The following is a 23,564-nucleotide window of genomic DNA, read 5'->3' on the forward strand; positions in this document are numbered from 1 at the left end:
GCCTACAGCTGCTGGTTCAGATCTCCTTTGATTTTTGAAAAAGGATGTTAACCCTTTGGAGTTTTCCCAATACTGTAGGACTTTTCCAGAATCTAAGGAAGCTTGCAATATTGCTACCCATGTATCTACTTTTATGGACCTGGTTCCTTTAATATCCTAGGATGCAATCCAACTAACGCAAATTTAAATTAAGCCTCTATCTGAAATCCATGTTTTAACTGAGGATGAATTACTGTAGTTAATTTTTCAGCTTAATTTTTGTTGGTTTTATTTAAACGTGTTTTAAATTTTGTTTTTGTCCATCTCAATCATGCAAAAATTAACATTTTGCTGATTCGGAAAAACAAAGAAATGCTACCAAGTATTTGAAAATGCACACTTATCCCAACACACTTGGTTCTATTAGCCAGTCCTCTATCCTTGCTAAATATACAATCTTTAACACCCACTATCTTATTCAGTCCAATACCATTGCATCACATCCAGTAAATATACCTACTGAATATCTCAACAAACCAATTCATTGCTTCCATAATCTATCACATCACTCCTTAGCCTTTTCCTTTTGAGAGCAAAAATAATGCCCTCGTTTGTTTCTTTTAATCCAACGGTTTTCATGCAGATTCAATTATTCAAACATGCATTTATTAATTCCCAATGTTTTCAATCCAGGAGGAACATTTTGCCTATTTTTTTGTCCTCTGGGATTATCAATCTGCAACTGCATCACTTGGATGGGCGGACTAGATCATGTTTAATGATGATCCACGTTTTTAGGCTCCATTTGTCTATTTTGCTCATGTTCTATGCCAAGAACAAATCAATAAGCAAACTGTAATTTCCTGAAAAAGAGAGGGGCTTTGTTTCATATTTGTTCAGTAAGGTGGGCTGTCACTTTAAGAGTCCAATCACATGCCATAATGATGAAGTCATTGACCATTTTAGGCCTAGACTAACCTTGCTGACAGTACAGCAAATATATCTGTAATAAAGCTCCTGCTGTTTAACACTTCAGCTTCCTGGTCCTTTCAGAATATAACAAACTTAACCTGGAAAAAAGCTGACAATGTAGCTTTATCTAGAATATGAGCCTAAATCATTCCTTTTGCATTTAACTACTTGAAGTCAGAGCAACAAATACTTAGAAACAAAAACAGAAATTGCTTTAAAATCTCAACAGGTCTGACATCATCTATCGAGAGAAATCAGAGCTAACGTTCCAGGTCCAGTGGCCTTTTTCAGAATATTCAGACATTGCTAAAAATATATGACACAAGAGAGGTTAATAAGAAATAAGCTGCCTTCATAGACAATGCACTAATTTGAACTCATAAAATTCTATATTCAGTGGTCAGATACAAACAGAAGTTAAATTTTTAATACTAAATATAAACTTGTTTCTATGCCATAACTGATGGCCCATAGGGGATTAGATTGATTAATGAGGGCTGAAATAGAAATTGGAAATCATTATCATTTCCAATGTACCAACTTCACGTTCAGCTGATTGAGGGAAAAATGGAGTATTTGAGACTAAGGATTTCAATTAAGATCATGGCATACTAAGCAGCAGTAATCCCTGGTGCTCCTGTCTACTTTGGAGATGTGGGCAACAGCAAAAGGCGCCTCAAAGTACAGTGGAAAAGTATTACCATGTGTGCCTTTGCAGTCTCCTTCAAACCTCTCTCAAGTCAAAAAGAGGCACGAGGCTGGATATTTCACACTTTGTCTAACACTAATTTCCAAACAACTTGGAAGTCATTTGTAGCAAACTAACACCCTGAAGGACAGCATAAATGTTTCAGGAATGTCCTCAATATAGTCCTTAAGATGTAACGCATCTCTGCCACGTGAGAGGAGTCCCTGATTTCTGACCAAGCAAAATTGGGAAGGTTCATTCAGGAGTAAGACCATAAGACCAAACTACATAGGAGTAGAAGTAAGGCCATTCGGCCCATCAAGTCCACTCCGCCATTTAATTCATGGCTGATGGGCATTTCAACTCCACTTCCCTGCACTCTCCCCGTAGCCCTTGATTCCTTGTGAGATCAAGAATTTGTCGATCTCTGCACTGAAGGCATCTAACGTCCCAGCCTCCACTGCACTCGGTGGCAATGAATTCCACAAGCCCACCACTCTCTGGCTGAAGAAATGTCATCTCGTTTCCGTTTTAAATTTACCCCCTCCAATTTTAAGGCTGTGCCCACAGGTCCTAGTCTCCCCGCCTAACAGAAACAACTTCCTAGCATCCACCCCTTCAAAGCCATACATTATCTTGTAAGTTTCTATTAGATCTCCCCTCAACCTTTTAAACTCTAATGAATACAATCCCAGGGTCCTTAGCCGTTCATCATACATTAAACCTACCATTCCAGGGATCATCCCTGTGAATCTCCGCTGGACACGCTCCAGGGCTAGTATGTCCTTCCTGAGGTGTGGGGCCCAAAATTGGACACAGTATTGTAAATGGGGCCTAACTAGAGCTTTATAAATCTCAGAAGCACATCGCTGCTTTTATATTCCAACCCTCTTGAGATAAAAGTACACAGTACACAGAGACTGTTGAAAACATAGAGACAGAACTGCGGCATCCATCAGGGCTCACAAACCTCCAAACAATTCATCCAGCCAGCCCTTCAAATTGACCCCCATATTAGTGGAGTCTGCAAATTACATATTATACTTATCAGCCATTCAGCCATATTGCAATCAAAGCAGAAAGGAAGTAAGCCATCCTAATCATGAGGAACACTACCATACAAGATAATACAATACAAGCTTCACAAGCAGAGCTGTGTGACATTCAATAAACACCCCTCTACCCACAAAGATAAATGGGTTTCTTGAGTACACGTCTTTTAGCTATTCAAAAGGACACGGTCAATCAAAATTGTATTTACACAGCCAAATATGGCTGTGAAACTCAATCAGGATCAAAGATCAGTTTCCTGGACTTTATCTCCAGTTGAGCATTATGGGGGTTGGGGTGGGGAGAAGAGTTGGAAAAGCAAGGAAAGTAGAGAAATAATCTCCCACGGCCAAAGTACTGACTACTATCGAGATATCAGGAAGTGTGATAACTGAGTAATTCTGAATGCTTTTTAAGGCAGAGATAGTTTGATCATTGGCTACGAAGAGACTTAAGGGGCTTTGGAACAGGAAAGGAAGTGGAGTTGAGGCCAGTGGGAAATACACCATGTTCTTATCAAAAGGCAGAACAATCTGAAAGGCCAAGTGTCCTATTTAGAATCATAGAATCCCTAGGTGGCGAAAGAGGCCATTTGACCCATCAAGTCTACAACGACCCTCCAAACAGCATTCCGCTCAGACCCAGCCACCGATCCTATTCCTGTAACCCCACATTTACCATGGCTAATCCATCTAGACTGCACATCCCTGGACGGAGAGGAGTAACCGGAGCACCCAGAGGAAACCTATGCAGACATGGGGAGAACGTCGATGTGGAGTTTGCACAGTCACCCAAGGGTGGGATTGGACCTGGGTCCCTGACGCTGTGAGGCAGCAGTGTTAACCAGGTGCCACCCACTGGGGTAAAAATAATTTTAAAAGTCCTTCTAATCCTTCTGTTCATATGCATGTTTATTACTTGATTATCCAGAGAGATGTGGAAGCAAAATTAAAGAAATAGGACACAATGTTGAATAAATGTACTTTTGGTAAAAAGCAACCTTGGAACCAATTGCACAGAAGAAAACAGTCCGAACAACGATAAACAACACAACTCAGAACAAGAAATGTTGCTTACTTATGCCCATCTGTAGCCACAGCAAAAGCCAATAAACATGAATAACCAAAGCAGGAATTGAAAATTAGGTACAAAGAAATGAATTGAATTTTGGCTTGCAATATTATCTTGGAGGCTGAACTTTGACTAAAATGTACGAAATATACCAAGCAAGCATGACACTCAAACGACACAAACCATCTATTTTGAAACAATGTTGAATTGACTCTCATTTCATTGATTTACAACATTTTCATTTACACACAATTTGAACATGAATTTTAGTTAACATTTAGCTCAAAACATGCAGTAATTCAACCCCAGTTTCTATCTAACGGAGGTCTGCAGCAGTTTTCATAAACCAATGAAACAATTCCATGAAACAAAAATGTTTATTTAATCAACTACTTGGAATGAATTCCAGAATTGAATTCAAGAATATTCAGCGCTCAGCTGTGAAATATTTCACACTCTTCCTCGATAATAGGTGCATTCACAGGATTATGCACAGTATAAGATGCTAAACATCGCAGTGCAACGTTATGAACAGCTTATTTTAACCGTTTTCAACAGCAATGCAGTTCTAACGCCAACTCAGCCCAAAACAAATTACAGTATTAGCTTTCTAATTTTCTCATGCTTTCTTAACAGTAGCACAATCAGGGTCTCTAGATACAAAACAGAATACATTGATATTTTGCAAGTTACAGAAGAAATATTAATTGGTCAGAAGAATTAAGTTCCAGATCCTAACTCAAAAATGGCATCGCTACCATTAGAAACTGTAAAAAAAATTAATACTGATAATAAAAACAATGACTGAACACAATCATTGCACCAAAAGGCAGCTGCCTATAATGGGATTTCAGATTTACTGATTAAGACATTATAACCAGAACAGTTCGCTCTGAAAGCCTTAGGATTCCAAATGATCAACCATCGGACATTTTAACAAATACGTCAGCTATTGCAGAGGTTTCATCAACAAATAAAAAGGATACTAAAACAAAGTGTTACCTGCTTCATTTTACTTTGTCATGCTTCATTTCTGAGAAATGAAAATTATTTGCGATTTCCAGCACAAGTTCTGTTCCGTGCCTGGTTTGTCATATGCCAGTACACTAACCTTCAAAATGTGCATGTACTGTCCTAAATCATATTCAGCAACTGCAGTCAATATCACATCTGGTGCCACGCTTAAAGAATTACAAATGTGATACTGTGCTGCTACACTGACTCCACCTTTAACGGATTTCTAAGAGCTCTCAATTTTTACATGAAGTGCTTCTGCCACTATGCAGCTCACAGAGTTGCACAGAAGAAAATCAGATAAAAAGGAGTAATGTCCACTCATAAAAAGATGGTTAACATTGGTTTTCCAGATGCTCGGTTTCTAAAGTATGCAGTCTTTTCAGGAATCTTGCAAGTACTGATGTCTCATTCAGCATTTCAGTTGCCAACAATTTGATTCCAGGTCAAAACTAAAATAAGTACATGTTTATCACATGGGAAAAGATTATGCATTTACCAAGAGGTAAATTTAATAGCTTCAACATCCATTTTGCAGCAATTGCTCAATCAGTACTGTCATTGTAATAGAGATTCAGAGAGTGATTGATAAAATATGTAGCATCTTCATCTTTATCAAAAAGAACAGAGTTCAAAAGCAAAGAAATCATGTTAAATTTGGGTAGAATGCTGGCTTGGTCTCGACTGGGGTACAATACCCAATACTGGGCACCAAAACTTTGGAAGGATATAAAGGCACCGAAGAGATTGCAGTAAAGGTGTACGAGAACAGATACATTGGGAAAGTTTGGATTATCCTTCTTGGCATTTTTTGACAGGAGATTTTACAGTGGGATTCAAAATCATGACAGGTCTACAGAAGGTAGATTGGGAAAAACTGTTCCTATTGGTGGAATGAAGAAGGCATGGAGGGCACAGATTGAACATAATTTGCCAAAGAACCAATGAAAACACAAGGAAAAACATTATCACAGAGAGAATGGAATCTAAAAATGCTTTGCTTTCAAGTGTGGTGGATGCAGGTTCAAATCAAGGCATTCAAGATGGGTTTGGATTATTGTCTGAAAAGTAAGAACGAACAAGACTAAAGATAGAAGGTGGGGGCACTAGCACTACGTGACTGGTCCTTTAGAAAGGCTGCACTGACCAATACCCAAATAAATAGTCTCCTTTGCACTGTAACCATTCTGTGATTCAGTGGCCTGGCAAATAGGTATCCTGTATAAAACTACACAGAAAATAGAAATAAAATGTCTAATCAGTCTCATCCTTGCAGAGTACACACTGTTCAACTTTCAGGGTGGCTCACTAAATCGTTCATATTTTCAGGGTTGCCATGTCAGCACCATGACGAAACAGAAAGATTTTTACATTTATACAGCAATTTCACACTCTTAGGCATGTCAAGCACTTTACAGCCACAATAGTGCTTTCTGAAATGTAATTATGTCATTGCTCTGAAGTAAAGAAATTCAGCAGCTGCAACCTTCTATTTATGCAAGAGAATGGATGTGCAACAAATCAAACCTTTTGGGGATGGCTCAGATTCATGTGTTGTACTTTACCTGATGGCGCAGGTTCTGCAATGCATGGCATATGAAACAGTATTTTGATCTCTTTGCAGATTGCTGCTTTGTGTTAGGCCCTGTTGGCAAGTTACTGTCTCCGTGACTGTTATGTTAGAACAAGGAACATAGAACAGTACAGCACAGCACAGGCCCTTCGGCCCACAATGTCATGCCAAACTTTTACCAAAAACCTAAGGTCTATCTAAACTCCACTGCTACCTTATACGATCATTCATATGCCTATGTAATAGCCGGTTAATTGCCCCTAATGAGGCTGACTCCACTACCCTCTCCAGCAATGCAATCCACGCCCCGACCGCTCTCTGAGTAAAGAACCTACCTCTGACATCTCCCCGATATCTACCTCCACTCACTTTAAGACTATGTCCCCTCGTAAAAGTTACCTCCACCCTAGGTAAAAGTCTCTGGCTGTCCACTCTATCTACACCTCTATCAAGTCACCTCTCATCCTTCATCGTTCTAAAGAGAAAAGCCCGAGCCGTCTCAACCTTTCCTCATAAGACTTTCCCTCCATTCCAGACAACATCCTGTAAATCCCCTCTGCACCTATTCCAACGCTTCCACATCTTTCCTATAATGAGGTGACCAGAACTGGGCACAATACTCCAGATGTGGCCAAACCAGGGTTTTGTACAGCTGTAGAATAACTTCACGGCTCTTGAATTCAATCCCTCTATTAATGAAAGCTAACACGCCATACACCTTCTTAACAACTCTATCCACCTGGGTGGCAGCTTTCAAGGAACTGTGAAAATGAGCGCCAAGATCCCTCTGCTCCTCCACACAGCCAAGAATCTTTCCATTAAGCCTGTATTCTGCTTTCAAGTTTGTCCTTCCAAAATGAATCACCACACACTTTTCAGGGTTAAACTCCATCTGCCACTTCTCAGCCCAGCTCTGCATCCTATCAATGTCCCTTCGTAACCTAGAACAGACCTCCGCATTATCCACAACGTGACCCACCTTCGTATTGCAAACGTACTAATCCAGCCTTCCACTCCTTCATCCAAATCATTTACAAAAATCACAAATAGAAGTGGACCCAGAACAGATCCTTGTGGCACACCACTTGTAACTGAGCACCATGTTGAATATTTTCCTTCCACTACCATCCTTTGTCATCTAAGGGTCAGCCAATTCTGAATCCAATCTGCCACATCTCCCCCTATCCCATGCCTCCTTACCGTCTGCATGAGCCTACCATAGGAAGCTTTATCATCGCCTTACTTAAATCCATGTACACCACATCCACTGCTCCACCTTCATCCATGTTGGCTCACTCTGGCCCTCAGGCAATGCCACTCTTCTCCTGTCGTCAAGTATTTTCCAGGAATGTGTTTAGGGCCTTCATGTCAGGCTTGTGAAAACTCTTGCAAGAGAGTCTGGTACATTCTACTCGCCATCTGGCTCTGCTACCTCAGACAGAAATTCCTTTGTGATGCAACCTCTTCCATTTTGCACACGAGCCAACCAGAGTTGCCTTTGCTTGATGAATTTCGTTGATTTGCCTTTTAAGAGGACTGCCATATTCATGTTTTTGCCCTTCCAAGGGACACAAAGAGTGTATCACAAGCTGTTGAACATCCTTTCTTAGTAGCTGCAAACATCCTTGTTTCACTGCCATACTACAAAGGTGAAACCAGCATCTTGGTACGAAAAGTCAGCTTGCTGTTATTCCATGCATATTCATGCCACAGGTAGTAGCTTCTTTGCCTCTGGACATTAAGTTCTGTACCAAGAAACAGGCTGACACTACATAATCAAGTTGGTAGATTTTGTTAAGCAGAGTTACATTTGTTATGGTGGGGGTAGCAAAGTGACACTCGTGGTCCCGTAAACACAAGTTTTGTCATTTCTATAGTCAGGGACAAGTTACAGAGGTAGGAGAGACAATCTTTGATTGTTGGTAGTTGGGTTGCCTTGTGAATGACTACCTAGCATCATTAGCAAAGGAGTTATCTGGTCATGACTTGTTGCATATTTGTCTTTGATTTCAGTCAGGATAGATTACAGAGCTGGGCTCTGACTTCAGACATAGGTATCCCCCTTCGATTTCTGCAGGGAAGGTGAAGATGCAAAACTTGGAGATGATACCAAAAGAAGTGGAGGTGAGGACACAGACCTATTTGCTCCAATTTTTACATGACAACTGTCAGAAGTGGTGCTGCTAAACTGCACAGTGCAATCTACACTGTTGCGGAAGAAGGGGCTAAGGCTGAAGAGCATTGCTCTCAGGCAGACAATTTCCACACAGCAAACATTAACAGACAGCACTGAAATTCATGATCAGTTGATCTGTTTTACTTATAACGAATACTGATATACTGCCAGTTGAACTTCCCTCTTCTGCTATTGGTGGAACCTGCAGCGCAGAGCACACCTGTAACCAAATGTCTGACTAGGGCCTGGAGGCATCAGCTTCTATTTGCAGCTGACTGGAGTTTGGAGTCTATCTTTGCTGCTGAGTACAGCCTAGGGCCTCTCGTTGCTGCAGAATGGGGCTTGGGGCAAAGTTTCATCCCCAGTACTGTTAAATTTTGGGATTTAGGACCACAGGTACCCAATTAAGGCAATAAACCAATCATAAGGAATTTCCAAATCATTTATTAAGTTTAAGAAGCAACAGTTAATTAGACAGAGAAGTGCATGACCCAAAACAGATTGAAGTGGTGAAGGCATCATCCTTGTCTTCAGTTCAAGGGTCCTTGAGTCTTCTCCCTCCTCTCCTGGCCCAATTCCATCTGAGAGAAGCAGTTGTTTGATGAGACCTGGCACCTGATGATCACGGTAATAAAATGTGAGGCTGGATGAACACAGCAGGTCAAGCAGCATCTTAGGAGCACAAAAGCTGACGTTTCGGGCCTAGACCCTTCATCAGAGAGGGGGATGGGGAGAGGGAACTGGAATAAATAGGGAGAGAGGGGGAGGTGGACCGAAGATGGAGAGTAAAGAAGATAGGTGGAGAGAGTATAGGTGGGGAGGTAGGGAGGGGATAGGTCAGTCCAGGGAAGACGGACAGGTCAAGGAGGTGGGATGAGGTTAGTAGGTAGATGGGGGTGCGGCTTGGGGTGGGAGGAAGGGATGGGTGAGAGGAAGAACCGGTTAGGGAGGCAGAGACAGGTTGGACTGGTTTTGGGATGCAGTGGGTGGGGGGGGGGGGAGCTGGGTTGGTTGTGTGGTGCAGTGGGGGAAGGGGACGAACTAGGATGGTTAAGGGATGCAGTAGGGGAAGGGGAGATTTTGAAACTGGTGAAGTCCACATTGATACCATTAGGCTGCAGGGTTCCCAGGCGGAATATGAGTTGCTGTTCCTGCAACCTTCGGTTGGCATCATTGTGGCACTGCAGGAGGCCCATGATGGACATGTCATCTAAAGAATGGGAGGGGGAGTGGAAATGGTTTGCGACTGGGAGGTGCAGTTGTTTGTTGCGAACTGAGCGGAGGTGTTCTGCAAAGCGGTCCCCAAGCCTCCGCTTGGTTTCCCCAATGTAGAGGAAGCCGCACCGGGTACAGTGGATGCAGTATACCACATTGGCAGATGTGCAGGTGAACCTCTGCTTAATGTGGAATGTCATCTTGGGGCCTGGGATGGGGTGAGGGAGGAGGTGTGGGGACAAGTGTAGCATTTCCTGCAGTTGCAGGGGAAGGTGCCGCGTGTGGTGGGGTTGGAGGGCAGTGTGGAGCGAACAAGGGAGTCACGAAGAGAGTGGTCTCTCCGGAAAGCAGACAGGGGAGGGGATAGAAAAATGTCTTGGGTGGTGGGGTCGGATTGTAAATGGCGGAAGTGTCGGAGGATGATGCGTTGTATCCGGAGGTTGGTAGGGTGGTGTGTGAGAACGAGGGGGATCCTCTTGGGGCGGTTGTGGCAGGGGCAGGGTGTGAGGGATGTGTTGCGGGAAATACGGGAGACGCGGTCAAGGGCGTTCTCGATCACTGTGGGGGGAAAGTTGCGGTCCTTGACGAACTTGGACATCTGGGATGTGCGGGAGTGGAATGTCTTATCGTGGGAGCAGATGCGGCGGAGGCGGAGGAATTGGGAATAGGGGATGGAATTTTTGCAGGAGGGTGGGTGGGAGGAGGTGTATTCTAGGTAGCTGTGGAAGTCGGTGGGCTTGAAATGGACATCAGTAACAAGCTGGTTGCCTGAGATGGAGACTGAGAGGTCCAGGAAGGTGAGGGATGTGCTGGAGATGGCCCAGGTGAACTGAAGGTTGGGGTGGAAGGTGTTGGTGAATTGGATGAACTGTTCGAGCTCCTCTGGGGAGCAAGAGGCGGCGCCGATACAGTCATCAATGTACCGGAGGAAGAGGTGGGGTTTGGGGCCTGTGTAGGTGCGGAAGAGGGACTGTTCCACGTAACCTACACGTAGCCCTCCAGCATCTGCAGTTCCCAAATTACCTGATGATCACTGCAGTCTTAAGAGGACTGGTTAACACGCGAGGTCCTGGTAACTTTCCCTAGGTCAACCAACCTATTGAGCCAACAGATATGGGACAACTACACACAACATGGAGAAACATCACATATAATCCAGCTTAAGGTCAATTTACATCTTACAAAATCAGACCCTTCTTTCTTGCTTAACAACTTAGGGCAAAGTGGCATTGTAGCTTTTGTAGCCATTAACTTTAGCATGCTTTATATCCTTGTTTATTGAGATTGTTCATATGTGGCCTTATAGAGAAGGGTTCAAAACTGCTGAATTTATTCAAACTTTCAAGCATGGCAAAAGGAAAATAGAAAACTTAGGGTTTTAATTTCTATCGATTCAAATTACTTGCTCACATTGAACCCAAGACTTTCTGACTCAGATGTAACACTGTTCGCTCTAAGCTAAGGTGCGCAAGTACACTGTCTCTTTACCCTATTGAGGTCAACTTGGCTTTGTCACAAAGATTGAGACAATTTGTTTAAATGCCTCAGTCATTTCTACCTGTTCCACTCTCTCACCATGCCAAACTTTCCCCAGGTTCACAGCTGATCCTGTATCCTCACCAAGTTCACCTTGTTTGGAAAATCCATCTCCTGTGCCTGCATTCCTGGTTCCATGAAAATTGCTGTCCTTCCAACTTCCCAATTAGTCCACAGTGTTAACTCATATCATGCTTGGTTCTACGGTCACAGATACTGTATTCTTCCACTACAAAACTGTTGTCATTACTCCCTAAAATCAAACCCACCCTGAATCTCAGTATCATTGCAATGTACCATTATCTCCCAAACTGGCACCATTATGGTTGATTCTTTCCAAAATCAGTGTCCATCTTGCCACTGAAACAAAATTGTTGCATAAAGATAATGGCACTGTGACTGAGAACCATCAATAGACAATTCACAGGGACACAATCAGACAAAGTTTAATGCCAAGGCTGAGGAGATTATAAATCCCAGTGATGATGCAAAACAAAAATACAGAGTTGTTCTACACTGATGTCGTCACACTGGAGTTCCACATTGAAGAACACGTTCAGGAGCAAAAGACAGATTCTCCTGTCTGTAAATACTTTGTCTTACTGATGCCAATGGCTAAACCAATGTCATGGTCCAGGATGTTACCATACCAATAGTCAGCATTGACAATGTGTTGCCTGTGATTATTGATAGCTTCAGATATCTAATCTCTGTAATCACCAAAAATCTCACATGATGCTGAAATCAACACACACACATTAAAGAGCTGAAGCTCTTATGTCCAAGCTGAATTAAGGTTTTTGAACAACAGTGACCTGACTAAAAACACCAAGCCTGCATCCTTAGTGCACTCTATAATATGGAGACATGAATGGCACACATTAGGCAGGAGAAAGGCTGAATACTTGACCATCTTCGCTGTCTCAGCAATATCCGTGGAATCTTCAAAATATTTTGGTGAACAAGCTCGGCAACTCAGAGCTTCTGGTACTAGCTAATTTCATCTATCAGTAAAGACTCATTACTAAGCCAATAAAGTCAGCATTGTTTCATCAGATGAATAACAATTCTATTCCCAAAAACTGACTGTAATGGTGACTTGGCCACTGGGTCACGACCTGTTGGCCATCTGTTCATCTGCATACACCTGCAAATTATGAGAATGATGGACATGACCACAAACAATTGGAAGACAGGCAGCAATGGCTATGACCCCTGGAGGCTGACTGTTTGGAGACACATAGGATGAAGTGAGCAGGGACAGAAAGTTCAGCTCAATGAGATTAGGCCCAGCTAAAACAAAAGCCAGAGAATTGTACACCCTCTTGACTGTCTTCCACTGCAAAAAATATAGAGACTACCATGACAGAATGGGGCTTCTGACCTACATCGGTTCCAATATGTTACACAGAAATGATCATGAGATACAAATCAATTTCTCATGCGATGCAGGATCACAAAGAACCACAGGCTTGGCCAAAGCAGGAGGAAATACCTTAGTTTAGATAGCAAATAACATCAACCGAGAGAGTGATGTATTTTCCATACATGTTCTTATCAATCTCTTTGCAGCTCTGACATACATGATCATACCATCTTCTGCATCACTGAGATTGGGTTATCTCAACTTGGTTCAACTGCCTACCAACCATTTTGAGATTTGCTTGCAACTTTGCAATATTATTTAATTTGTAGTTAAGCTACCATCACATAATTCAGCTTACTTTCACTTCCATTCTAACAGCTTCCTCCAACTTCATCTTTTGTACGCTGTTACAACGTCATACAGAATGGAAACAGATCCTTCAGTCTAATCAGTTCATACTGATCATAATCCCAAACGCCTTCTCCTGGGCCATATCCCTCCAAAACTTGCCTATTCATTTATTTATCTAAACATATTTTAAATGTAGTAACTGTTCCCACATCCACCACCTCCTGAGAAAGTTCATTCCACAAATTACTATGTAAAAAAATTCCCCCTTGTGTCTTTTTTTTAAAATCTCTCTCCTCACACCTAAAAAATATGCCCCCAGCCTAGGGAAAAGACAACCATTAAATGTATCTCTACCTGCATGATTTTATAAACCTCTATAAAGGTCACCTCTCAATCTCCTAAACTCCAGTGAAGGAAATCCCAGCCTTTCTTTGTAAGTCAAAACCTCCATACCTGGCAACATCGTGGGAAATCTCTTCTGAACCCTCTCCCGCTTAATGTGAGTACTGGACACAATACTCACACCAAACACAGCCAATTCATGAAGTTCTCTTTGGCCTGCAATTTGTCAACTGTGAAGTCCTTCTGAACATTCAAAACTGGGCTGTTTCCATCTTCTCTCTACATGCAGCAATTACGTCTATCTTTCTGGCTTGTATCGTCCTCTGATGCTTCAAAGAAGTAGATTTAAAATTCTCATCATTGGATTTGAAATTCTTCACAGCCTCATCTTTTCACATCTTCAACTGTCTTCACCTCTGCAATACAGTTTCTCAATTCTCTTTCAGCCTCTCAATCCTATATAGTGCAATTTCATCCTTAAACTCTTTCATCTCTGTTTCACAACTTCAGGTCCTCTTCAAAACCCATCTATTTATCCAAACTTTTGGTCACTCCTGCGTATATCTATTTTGGATTGATGGCCAATTTTGGCAGATTTTTCCACTGTGAAAGTACTTACGAAGTTTGTCCACATGACTGCTTATTACATAAAAATGTATGATGTTGTCCTCTGCAAGCTTGACAATTGATTCTCTGAGTCAAAGTCTGAAATGAAAAGATTATGAAACATCTTCAACACCTCTTACTTATTGAAATTGCTCCGACCAGTTGGCTCCAAGAGAACTCCTCACTGCACATTTACCAGCGGATATCTCCAGTCACCCGACGCTCCTCTGGCACTGCACCCAGGGGTGCACCGCCCCCACCCCCAACCAAATCCTCCCTTGAGCTCATTGCGTCCACCTATTCTAACACAGTGCTCGTTAGAACAGCAATTTACTTCAACTGATACTTCAGCCCCACTCTCTGTCCTGACCTTGTGAACTCCAGTAAAGATAAGGAAAAGGGATGGGTGTGCATTTTCTCTCAAATCATTTATGTGTCATGCTGATTCTACTATGTTTAACATTATTGTTCCATCTGAGGGTCTCCAACTTCAACATAAAATATTGCAGATTTAAGAAATCTGAAATATAAACAGAAAATGCTGTAAATATTCTTCAGGTCAAGCAGCATCTGTGGACAGAAACAGAGTCAAGGTTTGATGTTTACAATAATCTTTAATCAAAAGATCGTCATCTCTTTATGTAGCTTGGTGTCAAATTCTGTTTGATAACATTTCTGTGAAAAATCGCGAGCATTTTATGTTAAAGGCGCTATAAAATGCAACGTTTTGTTATTACACAGATCTAAACGCGGATTTGAGAATCACAACCTACTTGACACTACACTATTTCAATAAGTTGTCATAAACAGTTTTCCCACTGACATCTCAGTTTTAATAAACGATAACTTGTGCAATTGAACATATGAACTGCTAACAGCATAACAGGTGTCTAATTTTTCAACAAAACATATTACTGAAGTTTCCTTCAATGTGTGGCCAAACACCATATTTTTCAACAGTTCAATGTGATACTCATTTTCTAACATGTGGGATCAAAGATAATTAAATTTCAAATACACTACCAGTCAGATACAATCACCTGTTAGACAGTCATTTCAATGCATATATTTTTCCACAGTATTCTGTTGTTACTATTATTTCCTTAAATTAGACTACATTTCTTGGCATGAGAATATTTAATTCACTCGTGCTAAGCAAGTCCAAGACCGTACTACTGATTATGCCAAAAGATATAGTTTACAAATTTTGTCCTCTACTCATCCGACAGAATTGATTACCAAATTCTGTTTTAGTCACAGATCACCACCAAAGGAGGTCACACAGATGTCTGGTTTATAATTATGTCACGGCTTCTGCTCAAAGACAATTTTGAAAGCAATCAAAATATAAAACTGGAAAACAATACAAACTTTTGCTGTTCCACGGTTGAGATAATTTCATAAAATCAAACACAGGTCGGAACAGTAGCAACAAACAAAATCTCAATTTGAAGGAATGAATAATTAATCTCTTGTTTAATCATGCAGCCTTCTCCTCACAAGGAACCAGAATCTCAGAACTATGACAGAAACATTTCCAAAAATGGTTCACAAGGTTTATGCCAGTTCTCTGAAAGAAACGTGCCTACACTTGGAGCCAAATACAGCAGACTTTGTGCAACTTACCTGCCACAAGTTTGTACTGTTAGTTTAACATTCATGCAAGGCGAAAGACCATCTTGCAGATGGATCAAATGAAGAGTAGATTTGGCTCTACAAACCAGTGCAGCACAGTTTTAAATGGTGAAAAAGAATTTCGACAGCAAGATTGCAAAAACATTTTTTTTCAATTAAAATACTGGTCGTATTTTAAAAATTGTTTATAAATTAAATAGGATTGGTTAAAATTATATCATATGCACATCCCTAAATCTTACACAAAATATGTGCACAGTATTCTAGAACCACATTTATGTCTCTCCGTCACACAGATTCATGCAGGCTTTACCCCAATTTTAATAAAAATGCACCCGATTTTTCCTTGTCTTTTTCCATAACTATGCAAATTCTATTGAATGATGATCAATCCCACCAAAATGCTTTCTTGGATACCCTTTCCACTTACTCAGCTTCACTCTCTCAAACAAACCAGAACTGCCACTTCTCTAATTGGGCTTGCTATGAAAACATTTAAAACAATTCTCCAAATTGGATTTCAGAATGCTTATCTTCCTAGTTGAGCCTCTTTCAAATGGTATATCATCCCAGTTAATGTTAGAGTAGCTGAAATCTATTAATATCTTCTCATTTCTCCACTTCTTCGTTTATATTACCTATTTGCTCTTCTATTTCTCCCCAAATGTTTTGTATGCCCGAAATATACTTCCTGCTTGGCCCGTCTATACCCCATTTTTGTTCCTTGATTCTATCCATATATTCCCATTCCATGATTGTTACAGCATAATACGTCTGTGATTGTTTATTTAGCCAACAGCCATGAGTGCTTGTATTCCAACCTTTGATGCTACAATGAGTTCAAAGATGGTTTGTACTCCAGTCTGGATACCACATTAACCATCATCCCCAAGGAAGACAACATTAACCTCCATGGAAGACTGGCAAGGATCCCCAATTCTGGAAAGGAACCACTGGGGAAAGCCAAAAAGATCTAATGGAGGCACCTATGATCTAATGCGCTAGTACATGATTCAGCTACACCACTGTTCGATTCTCAAGACCTAAAAGATGTCCTCATTACCAAAGCAATGACTAGTGCCATGACTGTTGGAGAGACCACCAAATGGCACCAAAAGCAGCTGGAGACAAAGAAACAGTTTAGGAAAAGTTCAATGTTGTACTGTTTCAAAAGCCTAGCAGACTAGCAAAGTTCCAACAAGATCTTCACCAAAAAGTTCAAAGAATTCATTTTAATGGTCTGGTGCATATTTGGAAAGGTTTTAAGGCAGCCAATATCTCACGCTGTGAATAAACCATCAGCTACAAGACCAGGAAACATTAGTAATTGACAAGAATGACCGCATTATCCAAGACATCAACAAGGGGAGCTTTCCATGCCTGGCAAAACAACATCACAAGCAAGGCAGAGGAGAAACCAACATACAGCACGGGTGAAGTTACAAACAAGACCTCAGGAAATCAAGTACCAACTGTGGATTGAAAAGCTACAAAGCTGTAACTCCTGGCTCAAACCAGTATGGAGAAAGAATGACACTCTTTTGAGGGACAGAGAAAACATCAGTCTCCAATGAAGGCAGCACTTCACATCTTCTAACTTGTGATGAAATCATGTGTTTGAGGAAATCCCCCAACCCCCCCAAAGATGATCTTACACTCCAAACTACGTAGCAGAAATTGATTCCACTATTAGACACATGAAGAATGGAAAAGCTGTAGAAGTAGCACGGATTTTCAAACTTGCAGGAACACAGCTGATCCATCATCTCCATCAACAGTTTCCAAATTCAGACCCTTCTGAAGAAGGGTCATTGGACCCGAAATGTTAACTCTGCTTTCTCTCTACAGATGCTGCCAAAGCTGCTTGGTTTTTCCACCAATTTTCATTTTTGTTTCAGTTGAAGGGAAACCCACTGTGAACATGCAGAGTTGGAGGAATGCTTCCTAAGATCAAGCTCCCAGCTAATCTCTCATTTCTGAAAACAAAATCTTCCTGTTGCATTCAGGGAGAAACATACTTGTTCATTTGAAAGAACAAGTTAAAGAATATCTCAAGATCATATTTCCAGAGAAAGCTGTGCCTTTAAGACTTCAAAGACAACTATTCATGATTATTGACTTGACCCCACGCTTGAATATCTGATTCCAGGACATTGACTACTTTGTCCTGCTGTCTTCAAGAATAACCCATGGACCAAAATGTTTCCTGTCAGAAAGCCAAACTTGGCAAGGAAATCTGTTTTTTGCTTCTCTTCCATGAAGTGTGTGTATGTTTTGGTGACTGAATTTTTTTAATTTTATAATGCAACTCATGGATCAGTGAGGCTAGGACACCAGTGCACTCCTGCAGCCTCAATTTTAATATTATATCACAATGTCTAGTCTCAATCCATCGAACTTGTTCACAAGCTCCCTTATATTGCATTATACACCATTTCTGTCATCTTTTGAGGCAGAAGTGATATGCAACATTTCATATATTTCCATTACGTATGTCGATGACTGTGCAGGCCGAGCTGTGCCTAGCAGATGCTGCAGCAGAAAAGGGCAAAGTCCAGAGTTCCAGAGACCAGAGAGCTGTTCTCTCATTAGAGGATATGATTGCTGGTAGCTTAACCTGAGGATCACCGCACCTCAGGCAAAGGGAGAATTTGAAAGGACAGTCCCTCATGGTAATCTTAGTCAGTGCAGAAACTGAACTTATGCGATGGCCATTCAGTCAACTGAGCTCCTTCCACCAGATAGGACAAGATACCACTGATAATTCGAGTTTTGGATGTGTTGCTGACTGCGAATTTCTTAACGTAATTTCTCCCTGCCTCTGACACACACTTGCTTTCAAAGAAGGCTGATATTTATTTGGTTGCTCCCAGTACAGTGATCCCAAGTGAGCTTCTCCCAAGACATGAAGGTAATATCAAAATTAAGTCAAGTCTTCAGAGTGTCCTTGTAATGCTTCCTTTGGTCATCATGTCAAGACAGCGTATACTCAAGTTCGCCATCAGAGACTCACTTTGATAAATGAGTATTAGGAACGCTGGCTAAATGATCAACCCTACTCAGGTGCAAGTCCATCCACCACTGACTCATATTGGCAGGAGGGTGCATCTACAAGTTGCTGAGGAGCAACTCACCAAGGGTCCTCTATCAGCACCCTCCGTGGCTGTGGCCTAGGAAACTCAGAAGGGAAGATAGCAAAAGCTACATGGCAACACCATCACCAAAGGGTTCACTCCACGTCACACACTATCTTGACTTGGAATTACAATCAACCTGTCTTCACTTTCACAGGGTCAAAATCCTTTAACTTCCTTTGTAACAGTGCTGTGATGTATCCACCCTCCCATGGCATTCACACTTCAAGAAGTCAGCTCATCATCACTTTTTCGAGAGTAATCATGATGGCCAAAAGCCCTGCCAATGGAGTTCAAGTGCTTCCAAAGGAGCTGAAATGAAAGTGGCTGAGCTTCTTGACATGTCACTGAAACACAGTCCAAGTGTCATAATTGTCTTAAAACCGAAAGAACTGCGGATGCTGTAAATCAGGAACAAAGACACAAGTTGCTGGAAAAGCTCTGCAGGTCTGGCAGCATCGGTGAAGAAAAAGAATCAGAGTCCCCGGACCTGAAACGTGAACTCTGATTTTTTCTTCACCGATGCTGCCAGGCCTGCTGAGCTTTTCCAGCAACTTCTGTCTTTTGGTCATAATAATCTTGCCCATTTTACTCTCGACTTGCAATTTAGTCAGCACAGTTTCTCCTTTTAAGTCACACACTATTATCAAAATATGCTGAAGGCCAATGGACTTTGGCAAAGATTGCATGCATCTTATTATCAATAATGACAGCTTTAAAGGACTTGCAGCTGAGATAAATGAACTTCTGCAGTGCTGACAGGTTCTGTTCCTGGCCTCAAACTATGTGCTCAAAAAAGGGTTTTCCTGGATCAGGCAAGAACATTACTTCAACAAGTTTTCTTCACAAGAAGTTGTTGTACGTATTGGAGAGCAAGTCTATTCTACATTCGATGTACAGCTCTGAACCAGTCATTGGCAAACTGAAGATCTCTTGGAGACCTTGGCTGTCACCTGTATTTATCCCATCCCATCCCATCTAACCAACATCCAGTTTCATCATCAGAATCATCACTGTCCAAATCATTGGACAGCACGGTGGAGAAAAATATGAAGATTGCGTGATTGATTGATTGTCACGTGTGCCAAATTATGGTGAAAAGTTTTGTTTACAAGCGGTACACGCAGATCACAGTGAACAAAGATCAGAGGCTGTAAAAAGACTTTGACAGAGGCATACAGGTTACATTGCACAGGGCGTGCACTCGGCAAGATCAACATTAGCAAGATCAGCATTATTTGAGGCTAGGGAGTCATTCATCAGTCTAATAATGGCCAGGAAAAGGCTATTAATGAACCTGCTGGCACATCTGATCATGCTTCTGTATTGCCTGCCTGACAGAGGAAATTGTAGGAGATCATTACCACGGTGAAATGAGTCCTTGATGATGTTGGCAGCCTTTCCGTGGCAGCGAGCTGTGCAAATGGAGTCCATGATGGAAGGCTGGCTTCCGTGATGATCAGGGGTGTGCACACCATGTTCTGTAGTTTCTTACCGCCCTGGGCGCAGCAGTTGCCAAACCACACCATTATGTGCCTGGTTGAGGGAGAGGTTATTCTCATTGCACCATGTCACCAAGCCCTCTTTCTCTCTTCCGTATTTTGACTCATCTTTGTTGGATATCCGTTGTACTATGGTGGTGCTGTCAACAAACTTATAGATGGCATTTGTTTAGAATTTGGCTACACAGTAATCGGTATACAGGGAGTCCAGAAAGGGGCTAAGGACACATCCATGGGGGACTCCAGTGTTGAGTGTTATTATGCAGGAGGATGCAGCCATCTACCTTCACTGATTGTGGCCTGTGGGTCAGAAAGCCAAGGATCCGGTTGCAGAGGGCAAAGCTGAGACAATGGACACTGAGTTTTGAGACCAGTCCAGACAGGATAATGGTGTTGAAGTGAGAGCTATAACTGATAAGCAGGAGTGTGACGTAGGTGTCCTTGTTGTTCAGATATTCCAGGGAGGAGTACAGAATTAGGGATATGGCATCCACTGTAGGCCTATTGTTACATCAGTAAGCAAATTGTAGGGGATCAAGGCAGGCTGGGAGACTGAAGCTGATGCTGGCCATGACCAGCCTCTCGAAGCACATCATGATTGTTGTGATTTCAGCCACTGGGCAGCAGTCATTACAGCACATTGCATGTTCTTTCTTCAGTACTGGGATGATGGTGGCCTTCTTGAAGCAGGTGGGGACAAGAGTCTGAAGGAGGGAGAGGGTGAAGATGTCAGTGAATACCTCTGCCAGTCAGTCGACACAGGACCTAAGTGCTCAGCTGGGAACACCGCCCAGGCCCATCACTTTCCTTGGGCTGGCTCCCAGGAAAACCAATCCAACACCCGCAGTGGTGATGGAGGGAACACGTATGTCCGGCACTGTCGGGACAGGACTCACCACGCTGCTGGCGTTCTGCTCGAACTGAGCACAGAAAGCACTGAGCACAGCAGGGAGACAGGGGTCTTTGTCCGCTATCTTCATTATCTGCTTCATTTTGTCGTTTGGGCCTTTGTGGGATAGGTTTGGGCCTCTAATTTGCTGCGGTACTGCTTCTTGGCAACTCTGAAGGCTTTGTGGAGGTCATATCTGAATTTCCTACATTGGTCTGGGTCACCTGACTTGAATGCTGTACATCTGGCGTTCAGTAGGGAGTGGATTTTCTGGCTCATCTTATTTAGCTTCATTAGTAACTGGGAATGGGTCAGAAGACTCACCATCATCCAGGGAATGCACAAGAATGCCATCATGGAACTGTCAAACCACTGTGCGAATGAATTTGAGGGCATTACTTTCTAAAGGCCCTTATAACTGACTGTGTCAAAGTCCTTGGTCAGGACCATAAACACGATTGAGATCAAAGTTCAGTTCTTGCTTCTGGAGCTGTCTAGCTGCCAATGCCACAGCAATGTTTCCTGAATCTTTTCTGAAACTGTACCAACTCTGTGACACCATAACCTGGTCAAGATGGTGCATGAAGCAGATCAAAAAGACTCTGGTAAAGATTTTGTCAGAAATGCAGAGAAGTAAAATTCCATTCTGATTGTTGCATGATTGTCAAATTCCTTTCCACTTTCATAGGGGGACAACGGAGGCATTATTGTAATTTTGTGAGACGGTTCCCCACCTCCCACAAAGAGAAGAAGAGTTCTGTGAGCTTCTTCACCAGGTACAGACCTCCGATTTCTAGACCTCAGCTAGGAAAGCAAGATCTCCTGGAGCTAAGCCACTAACCTGGACGTGGAATACATTTTTTGTTTCTAACAACGTTGAAGGGTCAAGACAGCAGTTGCTACATTGTGTAGCAGCCCATTGACTGCAGCTTCACTGATAAATGACTGACAGTGTAATTGAAGTGCTCTGCCCAACAAGAATCTGGGCTTCTTTTCTGCACATACTGTCAGCTCAAATGAACTTATACATCTTTGTGCGGTTAGTGTCATACTTTGCTTTGTTATTTTCCTATGAAGCACCTGGGACATTGAATTATTTCAAGCACACAATAAATCGTAATATGGGATATCTTAAACTTGAGAGAAGTTAACCGAATTTAAATATCAGACACAGCCTCTTGCAAAGTATAATAAATATCTAAAACATATCCACATTATCCCAGAACAAAAGCAAAATAGTTCATTCTTAACTTGTCCTCTACAATGACCAACAAACTACTGAGTTGAAAACAGTTGAGCAGTACTTACTAGCCTTTCCAGTGATGTTCCATCTGTTATCTGAACATTCCTTCCTCTTTTGACCCCAGTTCAGATACACTTGACAATGCAGCAGGGATACCCCATCACAATAAACGTAAATTTGACTACCTAAACTATTACAAATAAATAAGCACATCTTCTGAGAAATGAGTATCTCAGTTATACATATGAATGTGTACAAATAAAAATTGAAAATAATTGCTGGCAAGTGAGCCTCATGTACCACAAAGGACCAGAGATTCAGCTCAATAATACTACAGCTGGGGAAACACACAAGAACACAAATTATTCACATCATGAGTCGATGTTATAAACTTTAAAATTCAGCAAAGTTTTAATGCCATACCACACAAGTGATTACTCCACAAAGTACAAAGATATGAACAGATGGCAAGCTCCTGAGGCCCATCAAAAATTGATGAAGCCGACAAACTGAAATGGGAAGTTGTCAATGAAGTAAATAACTAACTACTCAGTTTCTTTCTACCTGTCAACAAAAACAGTCACATTCTTATAATTCATCAGCTGTCACCAATGCTGCTGTAGACAAGAAAATAGCATTAAGTCAAAATTCGGCAATGCAGGTGGTCTAAAGGAACACTTTAAATGAATAACACAGTACAAAGGTAGAAAGAAGAAATTCTGGAAATAGGGTCTTGGCAGCTGTGGACATCACTAAGTGGTGGAGCAATTTTCGGAGTAGCTTTGGAGGACCTACAGGGTTGTAGAGTTGAATGAGGTTACACAGTAGAATGGGATGACACCATTGGATGATACCAACAAGAGAAGCCTTAAAACACAGTGGCTGATCATTTTCACATTCTAAAGCCCAAGATGTCATGCCCTAGTAAAGCAAATTAACTAATTTAAAAATCAAAATTTTGGGGGAATATTCCACTCAAAGCAAGTAAAACCTCTATTTACTAAACACAATTAAAAAAATTCAATACTGAATTACTAGATAAACAATCATTTACGTGTATTTCTCCAAAAATGTTGGAAATTCACTGATCATTCTGCATTGTGACAGCATACGTAACTTAATAGTTCAGGCAAATGCCCTTCACCAGGATTGATTTCACCTTATTTTTGAGGAGGGTTGTGACCTGAATATTAACTTATCTGTTATCTCTCCAAATATTAGT

General features: G+C 41.6%; 1 protein-coding gene across 9 annotated transcripts in view; it reads right to left on the reverse strand.

Moving 5' to 3' along the window:
* Positions 1–23,564, reverse strand: part of mast2 (microtubule associated serine/threonine kinase 2) — a 464,628-nt gene that overhangs the window by 402,289 nt on the left and 38,775 nt on the right. Inside the window, exon 1 of one of the 9 annotated variants that reach the window (XM_059647952.1) lies at positions 4,872–4,923. The exons of 7 other annotated variants lie outside the window; for them this stretch is intronic. In XM_059647952.1, coding sequence (XP_059503935.1) covers positions 4,872–4,886 — 15 coding nt within the window. In that variant the 5' untranslated portion in view covers positions 4,887–4,923. Of the gene's footprint in view, positions 1–4,762; positions 4,924–23,564 lie in introns of those variants that run through there. One more of the 9 variants, XM_059647953.1, reaches the window with a different exon arrangement.

Source organism: Stegostoma tigrinum, chromosome 8, assembly GCF_030684315.1.
Source record: "Stegostoma tigrinum isolate sSteTig4 chromosome 8, sSteTig4.hap1, whole genome shotgun sequence".
Classification (NCBI taxonomy): domain Eukaryota; kingdom Metazoa; phylum Chordata; class Chondrichthyes; order Orectolobiformes; family Stegostomatidae; genus Stegostoma; species Stegostoma tigrinum.